This window comes from Ambystoma mexicanum, chromosome 6p, assembly GCF_040938575.1.
Source record: "Ambystoma mexicanum isolate Mex_15411 chromosome 6p, UKY_AmexF1_1, whole genome shotgun sequence".
Classification (NCBI taxonomy): domain Eukaryota; kingdom Metazoa; phylum Chordata; class Amphibia; order Caudata; family Ambystomatidae; genus Ambystoma; species Ambystoma mexicanum.
In genome coordinates this window covers 774,156,019-774,179,290 of record NC_090935.1, presented here as the reverse complement: position 1 = coordinate 774,179,290, position 23,272 = coordinate 774,156,019, and the positions used below count along the sequence as shown (strand labels likewise).

The 23,272-nt window shown below is 43.6% G+C and overlaps 1 protein-coding gene across 1 annotated transcript in view; it reads left to right on the top strand.

The window, feature by feature from the left end:
* The window catches only part of SKIC3 (SKI3 subunit of superkiller complex), a 2,336,627-nt gene that overhangs the window by 1,259,734 nt on the left and 1,053,621 nt on the right, over nucleotides 1–23,272 (top strand). The window contains exon 26 of the mRNA XM_069627646.1: nucleotides 6,883–7,024. Coding sequence (XP_069483747.1) covers nucleotides 6,883–7,024 — 142 coding nt within the window. The remainder of the gene's footprint in view (nucleotides 1–6,882; nucleotides 7,025–23,272) is intronic.

Sequence of the window (23,272 nt, the reverse complement as noted above, 5' to 3'; positions counted from 1 at the left end):
TTACTCGAGAAGAGTGGGCCAGTTTTACAAACGAAATGCTTGAGATGTTTAAAAATCAGGTGCTGCATGTGCGAGTCGCTCCCCCCGAACAGCAAGCATTGGCAGCGAAAGCGGTGCTTGGTACTCCTGACCCCATGCACGCCAACCTGTCAACGCCATCAATATCAGAGAAACCTTTAAGCTAAATGTCGAAAAAGGTGCATAAATCATCAACGGCTGGTCCATTTCTTGAGCGTCGACACTCTGGCGCCCCTGACGTCACAGAATTACTCGAGCCTCGATCAACTCCGACAGCCGTTCCATCGGCATCGAAGGAAAAACTCATGGTGCTGACTGTCGGCGACAAATCTTTCGTTCCGCTCTCCAGTTCAGGGTTCTTTGAATCCATGATGTCGATTTTCAGCATCGACTAGGACGACCACCAGGATGTCATTGATCCCATGTGTACAGGGTCGGGAGTTATAGATTTTTTCGATGACCAAGCTGACTTGTTGGCTTTAGCCCAGGGGTTACACGACGCCAGCGGCCTGGACACATCTCCAGCTGTTGAATTTCAGCAGGTCAGCCTTACACGCACACCCATGCTAAATATAGGACCTTGGTGGAAAGAATAGTATACAGCTTAGATTTGAAGGCCTCTTCACCCACTATGAATTGACTGACATCTTGGATGAAGGTCCTGTGAATTAACATAGCATGCCACTAAACCCGGCAATTGCAGGACCGCTAGCCTCCTTGTTGCAACATCCCTGCTCCATCGCCCCAGTAAACTCTAACTTTATTGGGGAAGGACAGGCTGGCAAGAGGAGTTCCATTTTTCCTGGCTTCTCACCCTTCTCCAGAAGGGCTTGTTATGCAAGCAGCCACAATCACCACTAAACCCACGGCATACACTTCTAATCTACCTCCGGATAGTTGGACGCAATGGCCAAGGAAGGTCTTTACTTTTGGCAGCATGGCGTTAAAAGCCACCAATGTGACATGTGGATTTGCAAAGTACTCCTTTGGTTTATGGAAAGCCATAGAGCAAGCAATGCAGTACATCCCCGAAGGTGAAATGCAGGATGATTTACACGGCCAGTGGAAGATGGTAAAGGAGGTAGCCAAGCAGTCATTGCAAACGGGCCAGGACGTGGCCGACTGCATTGGCTTTTCGATGGAGTCGGCGATAGTACTAAGAAGGCAAGCCTATCTTAAAACCTCTGGCTTCTCCCCGAACGTCCTGAATAGGCTACTAGACATGCCTTTTCGAGGGAGAGTTTCTTTTTTGGCCAGAAGGCTGAGGACTCTCTGGCAAAGTTCAAAGAGTATAAAATAGCCGCAAAATCACTGGGCCTAGCTGCGCAGCCGGCCAAACCTGCCTTCAGCTTTGGTTCTAGGCTCTTTGGCTCTAGGCGCAGAGGCTACAGGCACTATGTGCCTTATGGCAGGAAAGCGCAGCTCCCACAAGACAGGCAGGGGCAGAGGCATTTCTCACTTCCTGGAAGGAGCGGCAGGGCGGCACCACCCTCTAAGCCGCTTTGATTTCCCCTCCCACAACTTGCCAGTTGGTGGACAGTTGGCAGAACATTGGCCCCAGTGGCAGGAGATTTCCTCGACGCTGGGCTCCGCAGCTCGTTCGGTTTAGTTATTGTCTGCCCTTCTTAAGGAAACCACCGGACAGACCCCCACCGCCTCCCATTCAACCGGAACAGGAGCTTCAGGAAGAGCTGCAAGCCCTGTTGCGGTGGAAGAGGTACCTCCCGATCAGAGAGGGTCGCGTTGGTATCCCAGTATTTCCTGTTGCCCAAGAAAGAAGGAGGTCTGCATCCCATTCTGGACCTCAGGGCCTTGAACAAGTTTCTGAGGAAAGACCAATTCAGGATGGTGACGTTGAGAGAAATGATCCACGCTCTTGAACTTCAGGACTGGCTGGTGTCAATGGATCTGCACGATGCTTATTTCCGTGGGCCGATACATCGAAAGCACAGGAAGTTCCTAAGGTTCCTCATAGGGGACAAGCACTATCAGTTCAAAGTGCTTCCATTTGGGTTGACCTCCGCTCGAAGGGTCTTCACCAAGCTCATTGCAGCAGTCGCGGCTCACCTCAGGAGATCCGGGTCCATGTATTCCTGTACCTGGACGACTGGCTGATCCAAGGGAAGTCGGACGGCAGAGGTCTTGTGTCATCTGGAGGATACCTGTCTTCTACTGCACAGGGTGGGCTTCTCCCTGAACTTGAAGAATCTGTCCAAAGGCTCCAGTTCATCAGAGCAGTCCTAGACACCTGGGCGGGGAAGGCCTTCCCTCCCAATGAGAGTCGGCAACATAACACAGATGTACACTAGTTCCAAAATCACGCCACCTTACCAGCGGCTTCCTTCCTCTGCCTCTTAGTTCTCCTGGCCTCCTGTATTTTTCTGTTACCAGAGGCCAGGCTCCGCATGAGATCCCATCAATTGCTCATAGGTCGTCAGTGGTCACAATACCTCGGAGCACTCGCAGATCCTCTCAAGGTGTCCAGCCAAGTGGTCCACGACCTCAGCTGGCGGACCAACCGCAGCAATCTTTTGGCGGGAGAACCCTTCTGGCCTCAAGCCCGGGTGGTCATGGATGCATCTCTGAAGGGTTGGGACACTGACTGTGAAGATTTGCCGGCGAGTGGCCTTTGGTCAGAAACGGAAGCCAGGTGGCACATCAACAGGCTGGAGTTGCGAGCCATCAGGCTCACCCTGAGACCCTGAGGACTTTCGCCCCATCTCTCAAGGGGAACATGTCCTGATTCTGACGGAAATCCCAGTGGCCATGCACTGCTTGAACAAGCAAGGTGGCGTGCGCTCCCTTCTGCAGAGAGGCTATGCAGCTGTGGTTCTGGTTGCTGGTGAACCAGATCTTGGTCTCGGCAGCTCATCTGGCAGGGTCAGAGAATGGTTTGAGGATGCTCTGAGCAGGCAGAGCACGGTCTCACATGAGTGGGAAGTGTGCCAGGAAGTCCTGGAAGAGGTCTTCTCTCTCTGGGGTATCCCAGCAGTGGATCTGTTTGCCGCAGAGTACAACAGAAGTACAGACCGTTTTGCTCAAGGGAATTACAAACGAACGGTGCACTGGGGGATGCGTTTCTGGTGGATTGGACCTTCCCTCTCCACTACGCCTTCCCCTCCGATACCCGTCATCCCATGGGTTCTCAGGAGTTTGAAGAGATTTCGAGCCACCATGATTTTGATCGCCTTGGACTGGGCGAGGAAAACGTGGTACTCCGATCTTTTGGACCTGTCCATCTGTCTGCCTCACTGGTTGCCTCGCCACCCGGATCTTCTGACCCAGTCAGAAGGTTGGATACTCTACCCGACTCCGGAGTCCCTCAACCTACATGTGTGGCTCTTGAGAGGATGAGGTATGATGACTGGGACCTCTCGGAGGAGGTACTAGAGGTGTTGCTGGCTGCACGCAGACCGTCTACAAGATCTCTGTATGCGTGCAGAATATTTGAGGCGTAGTACAGGGAATGCAAGATCAATCTCATCTTTTGTCCAACCACTACAGTGATGGAGTTACTTCTGTCACCGCCTCAGCAGGCCTTCAGGTTACCACAGTCACAGAATATTTGGTGGCCTTGTCTGTGTGCAAATGGTCCCTGTTCTTTATGATACTGGTTATGGCCCAATTCCTGAAGGGCCTTGTGAATAAGTTTCCACCAACTTAAATCTGGTTCTGACATTTTTGATGGCTGCTCCGTTTTAACCCGTGCATTCCTGTTCCTTGAGACTGTTGTCCTTGAAAACAGCCTTTTTGGTTGCAATTACGTCAGCCAGGAGTGTTAGTGAGTTGCAGCCCCCATTCCTGAATTTTTTTCGGTAAAAGATTTCCCTTGAGGTTAGAGCTGGCTTTCTCCCGAAAATGGTTTCTGAGTTCCACTTCTCTGTCCATAGATGTATCATTCTTCTACCCTCTACCACACACCTTTAAGGAGGAGGAACGGTTTCACTTTTTATATCCTAAAAGAGCCTTGAGCTTTATGTTGCTAATGCATGGAGTTACGAAAATCTAACCAGCTTTTCGTGGCCCATTCTTTGTCTCGCTAGGGTCTACCCATAACAAAACCAACTCTTTCGTCATGGATTAACCTTTGCAACGCAGATTGCTACCAATCTCCTGGTAAAGCGCGTCCTTCCGGAATCAGGCCTCACTCCACAAGAGGAGTCTCGGCTTTGACAGGCTTACAGAGAGGAGTCCCTGTTAGGGGCATTTGTCGTGCTTCCACATGGTCATCCTTGCACACATTTACCAGGCACTATTGGCTGGAAGTTGCCCGCAGAGCGATACGTGTTTTGGTAGGGCAATGCTGCAAAATCTTCTACAATGACACTTTCTGGGCACCTCAGTCATCCTAACTGCTTGGGGAGTCTATCAGATGAGGAATTTGCGGGAGAAAAGCAATCCATTTAAGGAGAAATTCCATACCGTAATGATCTTTCTATGGATTCTTTTCCTGCAGATTCCTCATCACCCCACCCACCCATCCATCCCCGCTCAGAAAGTTTTTATGGCTTTGCGCTTCTGTCTAAGCGAAGGGATGCCTGTGATGGCTCTGAGGTGACCGTTTCTGTATGGCTAGCCGTGTGTTTCTACAACAAAAAATAATTCTTTACATTTACTAATTTGATGGGGTATTACCCCTTTGGGATGTTTCCCATTGTTCCATTTTTTAATGGCTAATTAGCCTTGCCTCCCATCGTTTTTCCTCTGCAGCATTCAAGCACAGGAAAAAGGGGGGAACTGAGGTATGAGGCGTAGTGACGTGATATATATACGATGCCTAACGTCACATCCAGAGCTGACGATCGAGCACCGAGTAAGACGGATCGACAGCCGAGTCGAGGTCCACTACGCACTCCTCCTGTCGAAAATATTTCTGAGCAGCAGAGCTGGATGATGATATCTATCAGATGAGGAATCTCTAGGAGAGGAATCCATAGAAAGATCATTACGGTAAGTAAGTTTCTCCTTCTTAAGAAAATATGGGAAAAGTACTATCCTATAAGCACGAACATTTTATGAGGGAAAGGTTGTCCCAGCACTGTTATTGTTTAGAGACATTGCAGTCTCTTCTTTAGGTTGACCTTACTTCCATAGTGGTTATAATATGGAAAGTTATTCTCTCTCTACCCAAGAGTGTACCAATGGTAGCTCTTTGCTACGAGTTGGGTTTATTCTCATTGAACACCAGATTACTTTGGAAAAGATTATTATGTTCAGAAATCTGGGCCCCTCCACAATTTCTTTTGTGTGCTGCATTTGGGGACGTAGTGCGGGGTGGGAATAATGCATATGTTGAAGTCTGTGAATCTGCTTTGTTGCTGTGGTGAAATCCAATAGCTGAAGGTATGGATGACATGCAGTCTCTCTAAAAAGAAATTGTACCATCATGACTGGTGTGACATCTGGACGGTTGTATCAAAGTATAAACAAGTCAGCGGTTTATTTTTGGTACATAAACCGTTAGTGGAGATTCCAGTTTATCTGCAGCGTTTCCCCTCTCCTTCAGCCAGGATAACCTATATGCTTTTTCATCTTAATTTATTAAAAACTAAAGATAATCTTATTCTTTGGAAGAAAGATGTTGAGGCCTCACCAATCTGTAGGTTTTGTTTTAAAAATGTGAGACCTTACATCTGGTTTTAAAATGTGAGTGCCTAATGGGAGCTTTGTACATTGTACAGATTTTATAATAAGCGATGTAGTATGGGAAAGAGTTTTAAATATCAAATCTGTTGCACTAATTCTAGCATTATTGCACATTATAGAAAGAATTGGGATAGTTAATTTCTGTAACCTTGAGAATAATTTTAATGGAATTTTATGTGTAATGATTGTGTTGTCTTAGTATGTATGCACATTGTAATTTATTTTGTGTAAGGTATATTTTGTGTAAGGTTTTCTTTGTAAACCATAAACACAATAAAAAATAAAAATAAATGTTGGATGGCAAATTTAACAAGAGGTACCTCAGTGAATGGGACTGTAATGATACAAATCACATGTAAGAGAAATATACATGACTGAAAAATGGAGATCCAGGCACATATTCTGGAGTTGCAAGTGTTTGGATTCTTAGCTGAGAACCAATCTAGGAGATTAGTTCACACATCAGACGCAGTCTGACTATAAAGGTCCTCTAATGCCAGAGTTCTATACCATTAATAATTTGGGGGTAGGATCCTTGCTGATGGAGTTTTTCTCCTCCAGAAATAGTTCTCCAGTTTGGATTTCCTCCAATGATTGATGACAGATTCCACCAGTCCTCTCTTATTATGGATACTCTCTGCTTGATTATTGGATTAGAAAATATAAAGCCTGACTCTTAGACAATATAAAGGTACAGGCTCTGAATTTAGAAGGAAATCTTTCTTAATTCTTGTTGAATCTTGAATACTTTTTCTTCCTGAAGCATCCTTATTGTTCAACATCTTACCCACTGATTGATACTATTAGTTTGGGTTTAGAGTTTTGTTGTTGCCTAATTTATGTGTCATAAGATAAATAATTGGAATAGATTTCTGGAGCACGTACAGAAACAGAGGACATCACTTCTGGTGATGTCATTGGTGTTTTTATGAGCTTTGGATTTGTTCTAGCACTGTTTACCCTGGCTAGCTTTGCAGGATTATAAATGTCAAGCTTGCATTGGAGTTTATTTTGAAAGAGGTTAAATTTGTGGGTAGACATAGTATGCATTAGAAAAAACATTATCAAATTTAAATTAGTCATTTTTCGTCAAATTATATGAAAAAAATGAATGGTGGTCAGCATAATGTCCTATTTTCCTGTTTGTGTATTTGTAATTAGTATTGTCACAGATGCTTTCTGATACAATTAGTAAAACAATTTGCTTTTTGTGGTAAGACTGAAGGTGCAAAAGGATATGCTCATTGGGTGTGCTCAACTCTTCAAGACAAGACCAACAGAAATACAGAGCTGTACCGATACAATATCCTGCAAATGAATGCCATCTCTGCGGCTCAGGTTGTTATGTGCAAGTTCACTGGTAAGTCCCCAAAATGACATTCTATTTTCTGGCATGTCTTGAATGCAATTATTTTGTGTTTGGTATATCAAATTACCTACTTGTTTCTGTTAATATATTCCACATACTGCACATCCCTTTTTCGAGTTGTGTGCATGGATTTCTTAAAGTTCTAAAGTTGATGCCGGTTGTAAACACTTTTCTGGTGGGCAACAATGATGCTCTAGTTTTAATTCAATCACTCAATCTCGGTTAGGTAGTAAGTGCCCCACCACAGGCTGAACATCGAGGGAAATCTTACTAATAAGATCTGTACCGATGGGGGTCTTGGACAGGGATGCGTCCTGCACTCTGCCCTTTTAATCTGTTCATCAGTGATTTGGCTGACAAACTTGATAATAAACTCTCATTCCCCCCAGAGATCGGTTATAAGCACATTGAGTTCATGGCTTTCGCCGATAATATTATCTTAATGAACACAACTGGAGTTAGACTCCAGAGAGCGTTAAGTCAGACACAAAGATATCTATGAAATAACTACTTTGCAATTATCATCTCTAAAACTGATTTCTAAATTAGGGCTCCTGTAGGGGGACCTATTCTGCCCAGGAAGGCTACTTATAAACACAGATACAATTAAACAGGTCAAACGAAGGAACACCTTCACACTCTCCTGTGTACCCTGTTGTCTAAAATAAATAAACACAGACACTCAAGTAATGGTATTTCACTCAAAAGATTGTTTGGACTGGATTATACATCGTGAATGGGATTGATTGATGTGTCAACATTTCTTTTCACCAAACATTACTTTCTATACCACACATATAGGCCATGAAAGCAGTGATGCCGGTGAATGCTTGTGCGACAGAACCGAGGACAAATTCAGTAATAGTCACAACATAGTGAACAGCATAATAACAAGTACAAAACAAAACGAAAAAAACATAATATTCTTGACACAAACAGTGATGTTACACTGTAGGTAAGAGGTGCGTCTACACCAAGGTGTTTCTGCCGTCTCAGGGGGCTAGATGGGCCTCGTGTCTACTACGGCATTCATCAGGACGTGGTCTGTGTGGGGGTGCTGTAGACAGGGAAAGGGAATATTGTTAAGGAGAGAGTTCAAGTGAAATGATTTAAAAGTCAATTTAATGGTTGGCTGTACCATGTATATAATATCATGGAAGGAAGACAGCTTACCTGGGTGGAAGAAATTCCACCAGGTATTCGTGTGTGGGGCCGTCAGTCGGGGCTACTAGAGCAAGAAAAAGGAGGTATTAGTCTCCTCAGATAAGATCATGTGTAAAAAATCGACACATGCAGCACCAAGTGATTGTGCAGCTTGGTGTATCAGTGAAATAAAATCTTACCTCACATGCAGGACTGGGATCCACCAGCATTTCGTGTGATGCACAGTCCTGCAAGAGGTCACTAAATCAGTACCATGTTATTGATACGAGAAGCATTATCTAGGTGGACAAAGAATTGCAGTGCCGTAAGCGTACCTGGCGGCAAAGCGCGAGCGATGCTCCGTGCAGGCTGTGTTCTGCCAGGGTCTGCAAGGACTGCTGAGTCACTCCAGGACAGACAGAAAGTGAAAGACGCGGCGTAATGGACGCCGTCGCTAAGCAGCCGATCATTATATACCGGCGGCCATGTTGGAATGGTTTAATGGCGGCGGGATACCACGTTTCACCCGGGGGTAACCCAATCCTCTACACCGGTGTGGAAAAGGGGGTCCAAAACGTGTGGGCAATGAAACAGGTGACTGTTAGGTACTTATATGGGATTATGGAGTAACCAAAAGCGTAAGTTGATAACGGTTGTCATGGTAACAAGTCAGACGTGCCGTAGCAGCAAAAAAACATTATACAAAAACGAGCATAATTTAACTAGACATATATGGCTAGACATCGCTTGAATACATGGACAAATACAGTAATTGGTTCAGTAATCAATTGCTGACCGAATGGTAATAACAGTTGTCACGGTAACCAATTAGACATGCTCTAGCAGTAAAAACCCTTACAGAGGAGCGAGCATAATTCACTTGGACATATATGGCTAGACATAGCTTGAATACATGAAAAAACCGAATGGTGATAACGGTTGTCATGGTGACAAGTCAGACGTGTTGGAGCAAGCATAATTCACTAGACATATATGGCTAGGCATAGTTTGAAGAAAACAAAAAGTGATAGGTCGCCTTCCCCTACCTCAAGACCCTGAGTCGCAAAAAGGTTATGTCCAAGGTAGCCTTATATAATTTTCAGGTTACAAACACCAACCCTCATACAAACACCCAAATTATTGTTCAATTTTCAATTTATTATTCAAAAAATTAGTATAAAAACATTAATATGCAAAACAACGCCTAAAGAAATATAAAAAAAAAACATAAAAAAAACACACTGTGCTGATCACTTACAATCTAAATGGTGACAATGCACCAGACCTTTCAAAACGTCAAATGACCATAGTGAAAGGTGATGGGAAAGGACAGTATATCTTACTGTAAGTATGTACATGTATACTGTCCTTTCCCATCACCTTTCACTATGGTCATTTGACGTTTTGAAAGGTCTGGTGCATTGTCACCATTTAGATTGTAAGTGATCAGCACAGTGTGTTTTTTTTTTTATGTTTTTTTTTATATTTCTTTAGGCGTTGTTTTGCATATTAATGTTTTTATACTAATTTTTTGAATAATAAATTGAAAATTGAACAATAATTTGGGTGTTTGTATGAGGGTTGGTGTTTGTAACCTGAAAATTATATAAGGCTACCTTGGACATAACCTTTTTGCGACTCAGGGTCTTGAGGTAGGGGAAGGCGACCTATCACTTTTTGTTTTCTACATATTAGTCTCCCATTGATAGTGCCGCCCCCTCGATAACAAAAAATTGGGAGTACCCAATCATATAACATTAGGCATAGTTTGAATACATGAAAATACATAGTATTAAATTCCTAACCACAGTGTCCTGCGGGTGTTAGCCATTTTGTGTTTATAAGAAAGATTTCCACTCAAGTGAAATGTTGAGTCCTGCTTGCACTGTATCTAGTTTATGGACCCATCTTTGCTCAAGTTGGGTCAGGGTCTTATTCAAGTCCCCTCCCCGTTTGGCTCCGGTCACCTTCTGCAGTATAAACCATCTAACATCTGTGTCTTTGTGTTTTGCTTTATTGAAATGTTCCACCAGGGGTTTATCTGCTACCATGTTCCTTATGCATGATCGGTGCTCAGAGATGCGCATCTTTATTGGGTGAATGGTCTTGCCTACGTAGAGTAATCCACAGGGGCACTGTATGATGTATACCACACCTTTGGTGTTACAGTTCGTGTGCTCTTTCATCGTCCATTTGATTGTCTTATGTTCAAACGATTTCTTCTGCAGGGTGAGCGGGCATGCTACACAGTTCCCACATTTGAAATGTCCCTTGCTGGGTGGTAGATCCCAGAGAGTGTTTTCGCTTCTTTCCGGTGTGCCAATGAATGTATGGACTAGGGAATCCTTCAGGTTTTTGTTTTTCTTAAAGGCGAAACATGGTGTTTTACTCAAAGTGCCTGGTTGTTTGACCAAGTGCCAATTTTTCTTCACGGTTTTCTGTATCAAATGGCTCAATGGTCCAAAGGTGGTCACACATACTAGTCTTCCTAATTCCCTTTTGGGCTTGTTTTCAAGGCAGATCTCCCTCGGTGTGTTTCTTGCTCTCTTGTTAGCTTGCTTTATGGATTTCCGTGGGTATCCTCTCTCAATTAGACGTCCTTGTAGGTCTTCTGCATGTTCCCTGTATCTTTTTCGACATCGGTGCAGTTTCTACGAATACGTAGGAACTGTCCATATGGTAGATTATACTTTAACCCCATGGGATGATAACTGCTGTAGTGGAGTAGGGTGTTACGATCTGTCGGTTTTCGAAAGAGTTCTGTTTTGATTTGGTTCCCCGTTCTGTATATGTGTAAGTCCAGAAAATCAATCTGGTGATGGTCCCAATGGATGGTGAACTTTATGTTCGGGCTACGTGCATTCAGCCAGAGGTGGAATGCCTGGAGTTCGTTGGGGGTACCATCCCAGATGATCAAGACGTCGTCGATGTAGCGTTTCCAAAGGGCAATGTGCTCATGGAAGGGGTTTGCTTCCGTTGCCATATTCTTTTTCTCGTATTCAGCCATGAAGAGGTTAGCGATGTCAGGGGCAAAAGTTGCCCCCATGCTCACTCCCTTGATTTGTTTATAAATTTGGTCTTGAAAGAGGAAGAAGTTCTCAGACATGGCCAACCTGATGCATTCCAAGATGAAAGCAGTGGGCGTAGTGTCTACATCTTCTCGGGTGTCAAGGAGGTCACGTAACGCCTGCAGGCCCTCGTCCTGAGGGATGGATGTATATAGTGCCTCGACATCCATAGTGGCAAAAAGGCTGTTGTTAGTTAGGAAAATTCCATTGAGCAAATTGATGGTGCTGGTGGAGTCCTTGAGGTATGAGGGCATCCTGGCAACAAACGGTTTTAGAAAAAAATCGGTGTAAAGAGATAGGGGTTCGAATAATGACTCGCATGCGGAAACTATCGGTCTTCCTGGTGGTGTATGTGTGTTCTTGTGCACTTTCGGCAGGATGTAAAAGTCTGGAATTCTTGGATTTGTTTGATTCAGGAAGGATTGCTCCTCACAGATCCATCCTTCTTCCAGAGCATGTTGGTAAGGCTCATAATTCCGGCTTGTAGAGTCTTAGTAGGATCGGACTTAAGTGGTTTGTATGACGTGGTCTCGCTGAGGAGACGTAGGCATTCGGTATTGTTTTTGGTGGTGTCCTAAACAACTATACCGCCGCCTTTGTCTGCCAGCTTTATCGTTATAGATATATCTGTCTTGAGTACTCTCAGGGCTGCTCGTTCTTCCCGATCCAGGTTATCTCTGTAGTAGTTTTGTTTAGAGAAGCCGGCCATCACGGTTTTGGTGACTACCCTCTCAAATGCTTCAATTTCGCATGGAATCGAATTTGGTGGTGGGTAGAAAGTAGATTTTTGTTTGAGACCAGTAATATTGTCTGATCTAGATTCGGGATGTTGATCTTGTTGCTCCGCCTCTCTCGTAGCAGGTAGGTAGACTTTAAAAAAATGTTTGAGGCGTATGTTCCTATAGAACCTCCGAAGTTCCAGCTCGATTTCGAACAGTTGAGATTTCTGGGCTGGGGCAAAAGAGAGCCCCTTTCCTAGGAGCCTTAATTCAGCAGGAGTCATCACACGGTCGGAAAGGATGAAGACGGGTATCCCGAGGCTGGTGCTTGATTCTGATACCGCTGGCGCGTCCTCATACGCTGACCCGATGGCGCAGGTCTCCTTCTGGGTCTGCCTCTTTGACCTCCCCTGGGAAAAAAAGGTTGTTGCTGGCCTCCAGAGCCTATCAAACCAACGGAGCTTCCGCTACCACTGGATGAGGACCCAGAAAAATTCGCTTCTCTATTTCTCCTGTTATATCCCTGATTGATTTGTAAGTCAGTATAGTAGGTGGGCCTCAAGTAAGGATATGTCCTCTCCTCTGAGTAGTTAGTCAGGTCCTTCTTGAATTTATCAACCTTCCTGTCTATAGTCAGATTTTTGAATTTCGTAATCTCAATCTCTAATTTATCAAGTTTTTCTTTAGCTTCGTGTATGGTTTGATCTTCAGGGAATTTTTTCTCAAGTTCCTGTAGTTCCTTGCCTTGTTTTTCACATTCTTCTTTGGCCGTGTCGATGACTAAGATTAGCCAATCTCGGCTACATTTGTTCCCAACTCCGCTGAAGTTCTTGGTGAATTTGGGATTGTCGGTAAATACTCGAGGGATATTGCGCACTTGTAAACCCTCTTGGATGATTACGCTTACAAATACTCAAGCATAAATGTGCCGTGGAGCTCGGTGCGTATTATCTTCTTCTTTTTTTGATTGAGTATTTCTATTTGGTCTTCTGTCAAACCCCTGGTGATGGCACCTTCTTCATTACGAAGTGCGGATGCTTTCCCAAGGAGCTGCTTGAAATAGTCATCAGTGAATGAGACTATGTTGACTTTATCCATGAGGATTCTAGATTAGATCGGCAAAATCCGGCCCAGCAAGGGTCAGAGTGGCCCACAGCCACGGGCTGTACTAAATAGATTTCTAAATTAGGGCTCCTGTAGGGGGACCTATTCTGCCCAGGAAGGCTACTTATAAACACGGATACAGTTGAACAGGTCAAAAGAAGGAACACCTTCACACTCTCCTGTGTACCCTGTTGTCTAAAATAAATAAACACAGACACTCAAGTAATGGTATTTCACTCAAAAGATTGTTTGGACTGCATTTTACATCGTGAATGGGATTGATTGATGTGTCTGAGGAGACTAATACCTCCTTTTTCTTGCTCTAGGAGCCCCGACTGACGGCCCCACACACGAATACCTGGTAGAATTTCTTCCGCCCAGGTAAGCTGTCTTCCTTCCATGATATTATATACATGGTACAGCCAACCATTAAATTGACTTTTAAATCATTTCACTTGAACTCTCTCCTAAACAATATTCCCTTTCCCTGTCTACAGCACCCCCACACAGACCACGTCCTGATGAATGCCGTAGTAGACACGAGGCCCATCTAGCCCCCTGAGACGGCAGAAACACCTTGGTGTAGACGCACCTCTTACCTACAGTGTAACATCACTGTTTGTGTCAAGAATATTATGTTTTTTTCGTTTTGTTTTGTACTTGTTATTATGCTGTTCACTATGTTGTGACTATTACTGAATTTGTCCTCGGTTCTGTCGCACAAGCATTCACCGGCATTACTGGTGTCTGCTTTCATGGCCTATATGTGTGGTATAGAAAGTAATGTTTGGTGAAAAGAAATGTTGACACATCAATCAATCCCATTCACGATGTATAATACAGTCCAAACAATCTTTTGAGTGAAATACCATTACTTGAGTGTCTGTGTTTATTTATTTTAGACAACAGGGTGCACAGGAGAGTGTGAAGGTGTTCCTTCTTTTGACCTGTTCAATTGTATCCGTGTTTATAAGTAGCCTTCCTGGGCAGAATAGGTCCCCCTACAGGAGCCCTAATTTAGAAATCTATTTAGTACAGCCCGTGGCTGTGGGCCACTCCGACCCTTGCTGGGCCGGATTTTGCCGATCTAATCTAGAATCCTCATGGATAAAGTCAACATAGTCTCATTCACTGACGACTATTTCAAGCAGCTCCTTGGGACAGCATCCGCACTTCGTAATGAAGAAGGTGCCATCACCAGGGGTTTGACAGAAGACCAAATAGAAATACTCAATCAAAAAAAGAAGAAGATAATACGCACCGAGCTCCACGGCACATTTATGCTTGAGTATTTGAAAGCCGGAATCATCCCAGAGGGTTTACAAGTGCACAATATCCCTCGAGTATTTACCGACAATCCCAAATTCACCAAGAACTTCAGCAGAGTTGGGAACAAATGTAGCAGAGATTGGCTAATCTTAGTCATCAACACGGCCAAAGAAGAATGTGAAAAACAAGGCAAGGAACTACAGGAACTTGAGAAAATATTCCTTGAAGATCAAACCATACACAAAGCTAAAGAAAAACTTGATAAATTAGAGATTGAGATTACGAAATTCAAAAGTCTGACTCTAGACAGGAAGGTTGATAAATTCAAGAAGGACCTGACTAACTACTCGGAGGAGAGGACATATCCTTACTTGAGGCCCACCTACTATACTGACTTACTAATCAGTCAGGGATATAACAGGAGAAATAGAGGAGCCAATTTTTCTGGGTCCTCATCCAGTGGTAGCGGAAGCTCTGCTGGTTTGATAGGCTCTGGAGGCCAGCAACAACCTTTTTTCCCAGGGGAGGTCAAAGAGGCATACCCAGAAGGAGACCTGCGCCATCGGGTCAGCGTATGAGGACACGCCTGTGGTATCAGAATCAAGCACCAGCCTCAGGACACCCGTCTTCATCCTTTTCGACCGTGTGATGACTCCTGCTGAATTAAGGCTCCTAGGAAAGGGGCTCTCTTTTGTCCCAGGCCAGAAATCTCAACCGTTCGAAATCGAGCTGGAACTTCGGAGGTTCTATGGGAACATACGCCTCAAACATTTTTTTGAAGTCTACCTACCTGCTACGAGAGAGGTGGAGCAACAAGATCAACATCCTGAATCTAGATCAGACAATATTACTGGTCTCAAACAAAAATCTACTTTCTACCCACCACCAAATTCGATTCCATGCGAAATTGAAGCATTTAAGAGGGTAGTCACCAAAACCGTGATGGCCGGCTTCTCTAAACAAAACTACTACAGAGATAACCTAGATCGGGAAGAACGAGCAGCCCTGAGAGTACTCAAGACAGATCTATCTATCACGATCAAGCCGGCAGACAAAGGCGGCGGTATAGTTGTTTAGGACACCACCAAATACAATACCGAATGTCTACGTCTCCTCAGCGAGACCACGTCATACAAACCACTTATGTCCGATCCTACTAAGACTCTACAAGTCGAAATTATGAGCCTCACCCAACATGCTCTGGAAGAAGGATGGATCGGTGAGGAGGAGCAATCCTTCCTGAATCAAACAAATCCAAGAATTCCAGCCTTTTACATCCTGCCGAAAGTGCACAAGAACACACATACACCACCAGGAAGACTGATAGTTTCCGCATGTGAGTCATTATTCGAACCCCTATCTCTTTACACCGATTGTATTCTAAAACCGTTTGTTGCCAGGATGCCCTCATACCTCAAGGACTCCACCAGCACCATCAATTTGCTCAATGGTATTTCCCTAACTAACAACAGCCTTTTTGCCACTATGGATGTCGAGGCACTATATACATCCATCCCTCAGGACGAGGGCCTGCAGGCGTTACTTGACCTCCTTGACACCCGAGAAGATGTAGACACTACGCCCACTGCTTTCATCTTGGAATGCATCAGGTTGGCCATGTCTGAGAACTTCTTCCTCTTTCAAGACCAAATTTATAAACAAATCAAGGGAGTGAGCATGGGGGCAACTTTTGCCCCTGACATCACTAACCTCTTCATGGCTGAATACAAGAAAAAGAATGTGGCAACGGAAGTGAACCCCTTCCATGACCACATTGCCCTTTGGAAACGCTACATCGACGACGTCTTGATCATCTGGGATGGTACCCCCAACGAACTCCAGGCATTCCACCTCTGGCTGAATGCACGTAGCCCGCACATAAAGTTCACCATCCATTGGGACATCACCAGATTGATTTTCTGGACTTACACATATACAGAACGGGGAACCAAATCAAAACAGAACTCTTTCGAAAACCAACAGATTGTAACACCCTACTCCACTACAGCAGTTATCATCCCATGGGGTTAAAGTATAATCTACCATATGGACAGTTCCTACGTATTCGTAGAAACTGCACCAATGTCGAAAAAGATACAGGGAACATGCAGAAGACCTACAAGGATGTCTAATTGAGAGAGGATACCCACGGAAATCCATAAAGCAAGCTAACAAGAGAGCAAGAAACACACTGAGGGAGATCTGCCTTGAAAACAAGCCCAAAAGGGAATTAGGAAGACTAGTATGTGTGACCACCTTTGGACCATTGAGCCATTTCATACAGAAAACCGTGAAGAAAAATTGGCACTTGGTCAAACAACCAGGCATTTTGAGTAAAACACCATGTTTCGCCTTTAAGAAAATCAAAAACCTGAAGGATTCCCTAGTCCATACATTCATTGGCACACCGGAAAGAAGCGAAAACACTCTCTGGGATCTACCACCCACCAAGGGACATTTCAAATGTGGGAACTGTGTAGCATGCCCGCTCACCCTGCAGAAGAAATCGTTTGAACATAAGACAATCAAATGGACGATGAAAGAGCACACGAACTGTAACACCAAAGGTGTGGTATACATCATACAGTGCCCCCGTGGATTACTCTATGTAGGCAAGACCATTCGCCCAATAAAAATGCGCATCTCTGAGCACCGATCATGCATAAGGAACATGGTAGCAGATAAACCCCTGGTTGAACATTTCAATAAAGCAAAACACAAACACACAGACCTTAGATGGTTTATACTGCAGAAGGTGACCAGAGGCAAACGGGGAGGGGACTTGAATAAGACCCTGACCCAACTTGAGCAAAGATGGGTCCATAAACTAGATACAGTGCAAGCAGGACTCAACATTTCACTTGAGTGGAAATCTTTCTTATAAACACAAAATGGCTAACACCCGCAGGACACTGTGGTTAGGAATTTAATACTATGTATTTTCATGTATTCAAACTATGCCTAGCCATATATGTCTAGTGAATTATGCTTGCTCCAGCACGTCTGACTTGTCACCATGACAATCGTTATCACCATTCGGTTTTTTCATGTATTCAAGCTATGTCTAGCCATATATGTCCAAGTGAATTATGCTCGCTCCTCTGTAAGGGTTTTTACTGCTAGAGCATGTCTAATTGGTTACCGTGACAACTGTTATTACCATTCGGTCAGCAATTGATTACTGAACCAATTACTGTATTTGTCCATGTATTCAAGTGATGTCTAGCCATATATGTCTAGTTAAATTATGCTCGTTTTTGTATAATGTTTTTTTGCTGCTACGGCACGTCTGACTTGTTACCATGACAACCGTTATCATCTTACGCTTTTGGTTACTCCATAATCCCAAATAAGTACCTAACAGTCACCTGTTTCATTGCCCACACGTTTTGGACCCCCTATTCCACACCGGTGTAGAGGATTGGGTTACCCCCGGGTGAAACGTGGTATCCCGGCGCCATTAAACCATTCCAACATGGCCGCCGGTATATAATGATCGGCTGCTTAGCGACGGCGTCCATTACGCTGCGTCTTTCGCTTTCTGTCTGTCCTGGAGTGACTCAGCTGTCCTTGCAGACCCCGGCAGAACACAGCCTGCACGGAGCATCGCTCGCGCTTTGCCACCAGGTACGCTTACGGCGCTGAAATTCTTTGTCCACCTAGATAATGCTTCTCGTATCAATAACATGGTACTGATTTAGTGACCTCTTGCAGGACTGTGCATCACACGAAATCCTGGTGGATCCCAGTCCTGCACGTGAGGGAAGATTTTATTTCACTGATACAACAAGCTGCACAATCACTTGGTGCTGCATGTGTCGATTTTTTACACATGATCTCATCTGAGGAGACTAATACCTCCTTTTTCTTGCTCTAGGAGCCCCAACTGACGGCCCCACACAGGAATACCTGGTGGAATTTCTTCCACCCAGGTAAGCTGTCTTCCTTCCATGATATTATATACATGGTACAGCCAACCATTAAATTGACTTTTAAATCATTTCACTTGAACTCTCTCCTAAACAATATTCCCTTTCCCTGTCTACAGCACCCCCACACAGACCACGTCCTGATGAATGCCGTAGTAGACACGAGGCCCATCTAGCCCCCTGAGACGGCAGAAACACCTTGATGTAGACGCACCTCTTACCTACAGTGTAACATCACTGTTTGTGTCAAGAATACTATGTTTTTTTCGTTTTGTTTTGTACTTGTTATTATGCTGTTCACTATGTTGTGACTATTACTGAATTTGTCATCGGCTCTGTCGCACAAGCATTCACCGGCATCACTGGTGTCTGCTTTCATGGCCTATATGTGTGGTATAGAAAGTAATGTTTGGTGAAAAGAAATATTGACACATCAATCATTCCCATTCACGATGTATAATACAGTCCAAACAATCTTTTGAGTGAAATACCATTACTTGAGTGTCTGTGTTTATTTATTTTAGACAACAGGGTACACAGGAGAGTGTGAAGGTGTTCCTTCTTTTGACCTATTCATCTCTAAAACTGCCACTATGACATTTAAAAAGGGTAGGAAGCAGGAACAAGGCAGTTGGTTTTATATATGAACAAATTGAGGATGTTAGTTTATGACTTGTTTGGGATATCCAATTACTAATTCGTCCAATAGAAACAACACTTCAGAAAGACTCCGTACAAAACAAATTCCTTTAGTGGCACAAATGAAAAGGTTAAACAGAAATTTTCCATATTCTCACACCTGCCTGTAGTGAGATTCTACAAATGGGAAGTTATACCCTATCAGATGTGTGGCCTCGAAAAAGTGGATTTGCCTGGGAAGAAAGATCGGGTGTTATATGAAGTACTTTAGGAAATCTTGTTACCTGGTTCATCAACTGTACTAAATACATTTAGTAAAGAATGTAGGAACGATCTAAATTAATTTCTATGTGACGAAGATCTGTTATCTGCCAATCCCCAAAGTCTTAAACACGAAATACGTGGACAGGACTGGGTAAACCAGTGTGAAGCCTTAATTACCTATACCTCCTTAACAGAGTATGTATTGTGATGCATCCTGTGGAGTCATCACTGATCCCCAGGCTAAAATCTTCTCCCATGTGGCCAGAGGACGGCAGCCGCTACTTGATCCTGACCCTGGGGGTCGTATTATGAGGGAGGATCACATGGGAGGAGATGGCTGTTCAGCCATGGACAATTATATGTTGCATTGTCAAGATGTTGCTCAAAAACAGGTATAAACATTGAAAGTTCTCAAACAATAATATTGTTTGGAAAGAAATGCTGTAAATAAAGATGTGCCCAAGTAGGTCCAGTGTTTTCGTTTTTCGAAGTTCTGTTACTTAACAAATAAACAAGTAACGAAAGGGTTGGGGGTGCGAACTGAGCGAGAGAGTCCTTGGTGGAGTAGTCATACGAGGTGACCAAGCCACCAAGTTCAACACACAGCAGTCGCCGAGGGGGGGTTGGGCGCCAAGGGGACAGAGCCCCCTTAGTTTTATTATAATAAAATTGGGTTGGGGAAACTGCCGAACTGGCCCTGTTCTAAAAGGAGTTTCCCTCCCTATCAAAACTAAGGATCTTTCTATATCAGGAGTCAGTAACTGGAAAGCCTTCCCGGCTTTGTGTCCAAAACGTCCTATCCTGACCCTCACACTAAAACAACACAACAAAGGCTGCAAGGAAATGTCTTTTTCTTGGTATTGCCAAAAAGTGTTAAAAACCAAAAATGTAATAATGACTTCAACTTGAATGTTCTCCACGGTAAAGACCCTTCGATCCAGGCGGTGGTTCCTTCCCCCTGGATTCTTGAATAGGATGGTAAAAGTTCCACTTTAATTAACAGTTCCTTTGTTTCTTCACTGGACTCACAAAGTTTGTGTTTACATCACAAGATTTGCAACAGTCTTTTTGTAAGATTTTCTTTAAATCTGTTCTGTAAAATTTCCTTTAACTCTGCAGATTGCCTGGTGTACTCGCCTGCCAGGAATCTTTATTTAATCTCATCGACCTGGTATACTCGCATGCCAAGGTTTCTTTTTATAGTTCCTTTAATCAATCTCAACTTCCTTCTACACTTGCCTGCCAGGATTTCTCTTATAGCTCCTTTCAAATTCCCTGGTATAGTCTCCTGCCAGGAATCTGTACATAACTTTAACTGCTTGGTGTACTTGCCTGCCAGGACTTTTTCGTAATTAATTCACAGTTCCTTGGTTATACACAAAAATTGCTTATACCGGGAGGTACTTGCTATGTTTGCCTAAGGTAGCACTAGCTCAAACTTCTCTTACACATTGACATCTCCTGCCCCTGTATTGGGTTGGGGTTGAACTTCTCCTAGCCACATTTTCACCCAACCCTAAATCAACAACTAACATTCTGGTCATTTACAGATCACTTAACATTATCTCCCACCCGGACCTAGATATCCAGCTTCTATTAGCACCTCACATCAAACCTAATACCAGATGTATCATCCTAGGTGACATCAACTTAGGTTTCAATGATAATCTGGGCCATAAAGCAGAAGCTTTCCATGTTGCACTCCAAGATATTAATTTTACTCAAGTAGTGAAGGTGCCCACCCATAACAAGGGAAGAATACTCGATTGGGTACTCATGCTTAACTCCCAGGTAACCATTGAGTCAGTCGTACCCCTTGACTGGACAGATTACCACTGCATCAACTTTACTACTATCAATAATGATACCTGTGCCCCCAAGACCATGACAATGGACACGTTTGAAACAAGAAACACCCGTAAGCTAACAGCTGATAACCTCTGCCCACTACTCAGCGATGCCCTTTCAACCTATTCTGCCATAAGGGACAACCCTTGTCACCTTGCAGATATGTACCATAAGTGTCTTACAACTACTATCAATTCAGTAGCACCCATTATAACTAAAACTCGACACGTTGACAAACGCACAAGCTTTTGGTTCAATGAAGAACTAGTCATGCTTAGGCAGACCAAAAGATCCCTTGAACACATCCACAAAAAATCTCTCACAAAGTACACCAAAAAATCTCTCACAACAGACTCAGCTAATGCATTCATAGCTGGCAATAAAATCTACAAAGCAGCAATCATAACCCATACAGCAAACACTCGCATTAATAACTCCTCCTCAAACTCTAAGGTGCTCTTCACCATCCTTAGAGAACTGGAAAATCCAACCCCAGCCACCACCCCGGCAAATTCAGCAAAGAATGGTGCACCACTATCCAAAATGCATTAACCTCCAAAATTGAATTACTACAAAAGAAAATCATCACCAAAAGAAAAATCTTAGCTGACAAAAATATGCCCGAATCCACTCTCAATTCAACGGATAATAAAACAAATATTCTGTTCTACTTCTCTCTGGTTATCCAAGATTCAGTGTTAACCACCATATCCAAACTAAAAGCATCCAATTGTAAAGGGTATAACTTCCCAGCACACTTAGTAAAATTATGTGCTCCTAATCACTCCTATTATCACCAACTTTCTAAATGCCTCGTTCAATACGAACATAGTGCCAGCGAGTATAAAAGAAGCATGAGTGACCCCTCTTCTGAAAAAACCTTCGCTGGACGCAACAATACCTACTAACTACCAACCAATAACTATGGTCCCATTTCTGCTTAAGATCATAGATAAAATAGCGTACACCCCAATTCAAGCCCATCTAGAACAAAACCAGACAATCGGGTTTTAGGCCTAACCATAGTACCGAAACGGCACTCCTTGATCTGAAAATCCAGATGGACACCATTAGCGACACCAGTAAACTCTGCATACTGCTGTTGCTAGATCTGTCAGCAGCATTCAATCTAGTGGACCATGATAAACTATGTGCTACACTTGCGAATGACTTTAGTTTCTCTAAAGATTCCACCCTCTGGATGAAATCCTTTCTAGCTGAACATACGTCTAGAGTATCCATTGGTAAAGAGGCTGCAGATCCAATCCCAGTCCCCATCAGGGTACCGCAAGGGTCAAGTCTCTTGCCTACCCTAAACAACGCATATACTAAGCTCCTTGTTTCTGCTTTGCATGCTATGGGTGTCATCTACACTAATTTTGCAGATGACACCCAGATCCTCATTCCAATCACAGAAAACTATGACCATGACACGATGATCATCAATAAAATATACGCAATAATTCAAAACTGGATGGCTCTGATTAGCCTATGCATTAACGATGAGAAAACTGAGATTCTCATTGTGGGCTCCCAATCAACACCCTCCATTCGGATTATACATCTATCAACATCGATGGTACTCTGATTCCAGTCTCAAAACAAGTAAAAACCTTAGGAGTCTACCTCGACGCTAACCTAAATATGACGAAACATGTGAATGCTCTATCCTCATTCACCTTCTAAACATCTAAGTTAATTGCCCTAAATCGACAATTCCTCTCACCCACAAACTGCATCACCTTAGCAAGGGCATTGATAGTATCCAAATTGGACTGTTGTAACAGGGACATCAAATTTCAACCTAGGCAAACTACAACTCATGCAAAATAAAGCGCTACGAGCAGCACTAGGGCTAAAATAATCTGACCACATCTCTAATATCAGGAGGGATAACCATTGGTTACCCATTAAGGCCAGGATTATCTTCAAATCTCTGTGTGTTACCCACAAATGTCTTAATAAGAAAGCACCCATTTACATCAATAATTCAATAATTAAAAAAGAATCCAACAGAACGCTCAGATCTAATAAAAACTCACTCCTGGTGATCCCTCGCTACAAAAGCTTCAGAGCCGGCGGTAGTAGCTTCCCAGTCTTGGCCCCTAAACACTAGATTGCCCTTTCCGTTAGCATCAAGAAGTGAAGAATCCCTCCAGTGCTTCAAAAAACTTCAAAAAACCTGGTTGTTCAACCAATTTTAGATAAGAAATTCCACTTAAAATTGTAAATAATAACATGACTTTGTAATAGCTA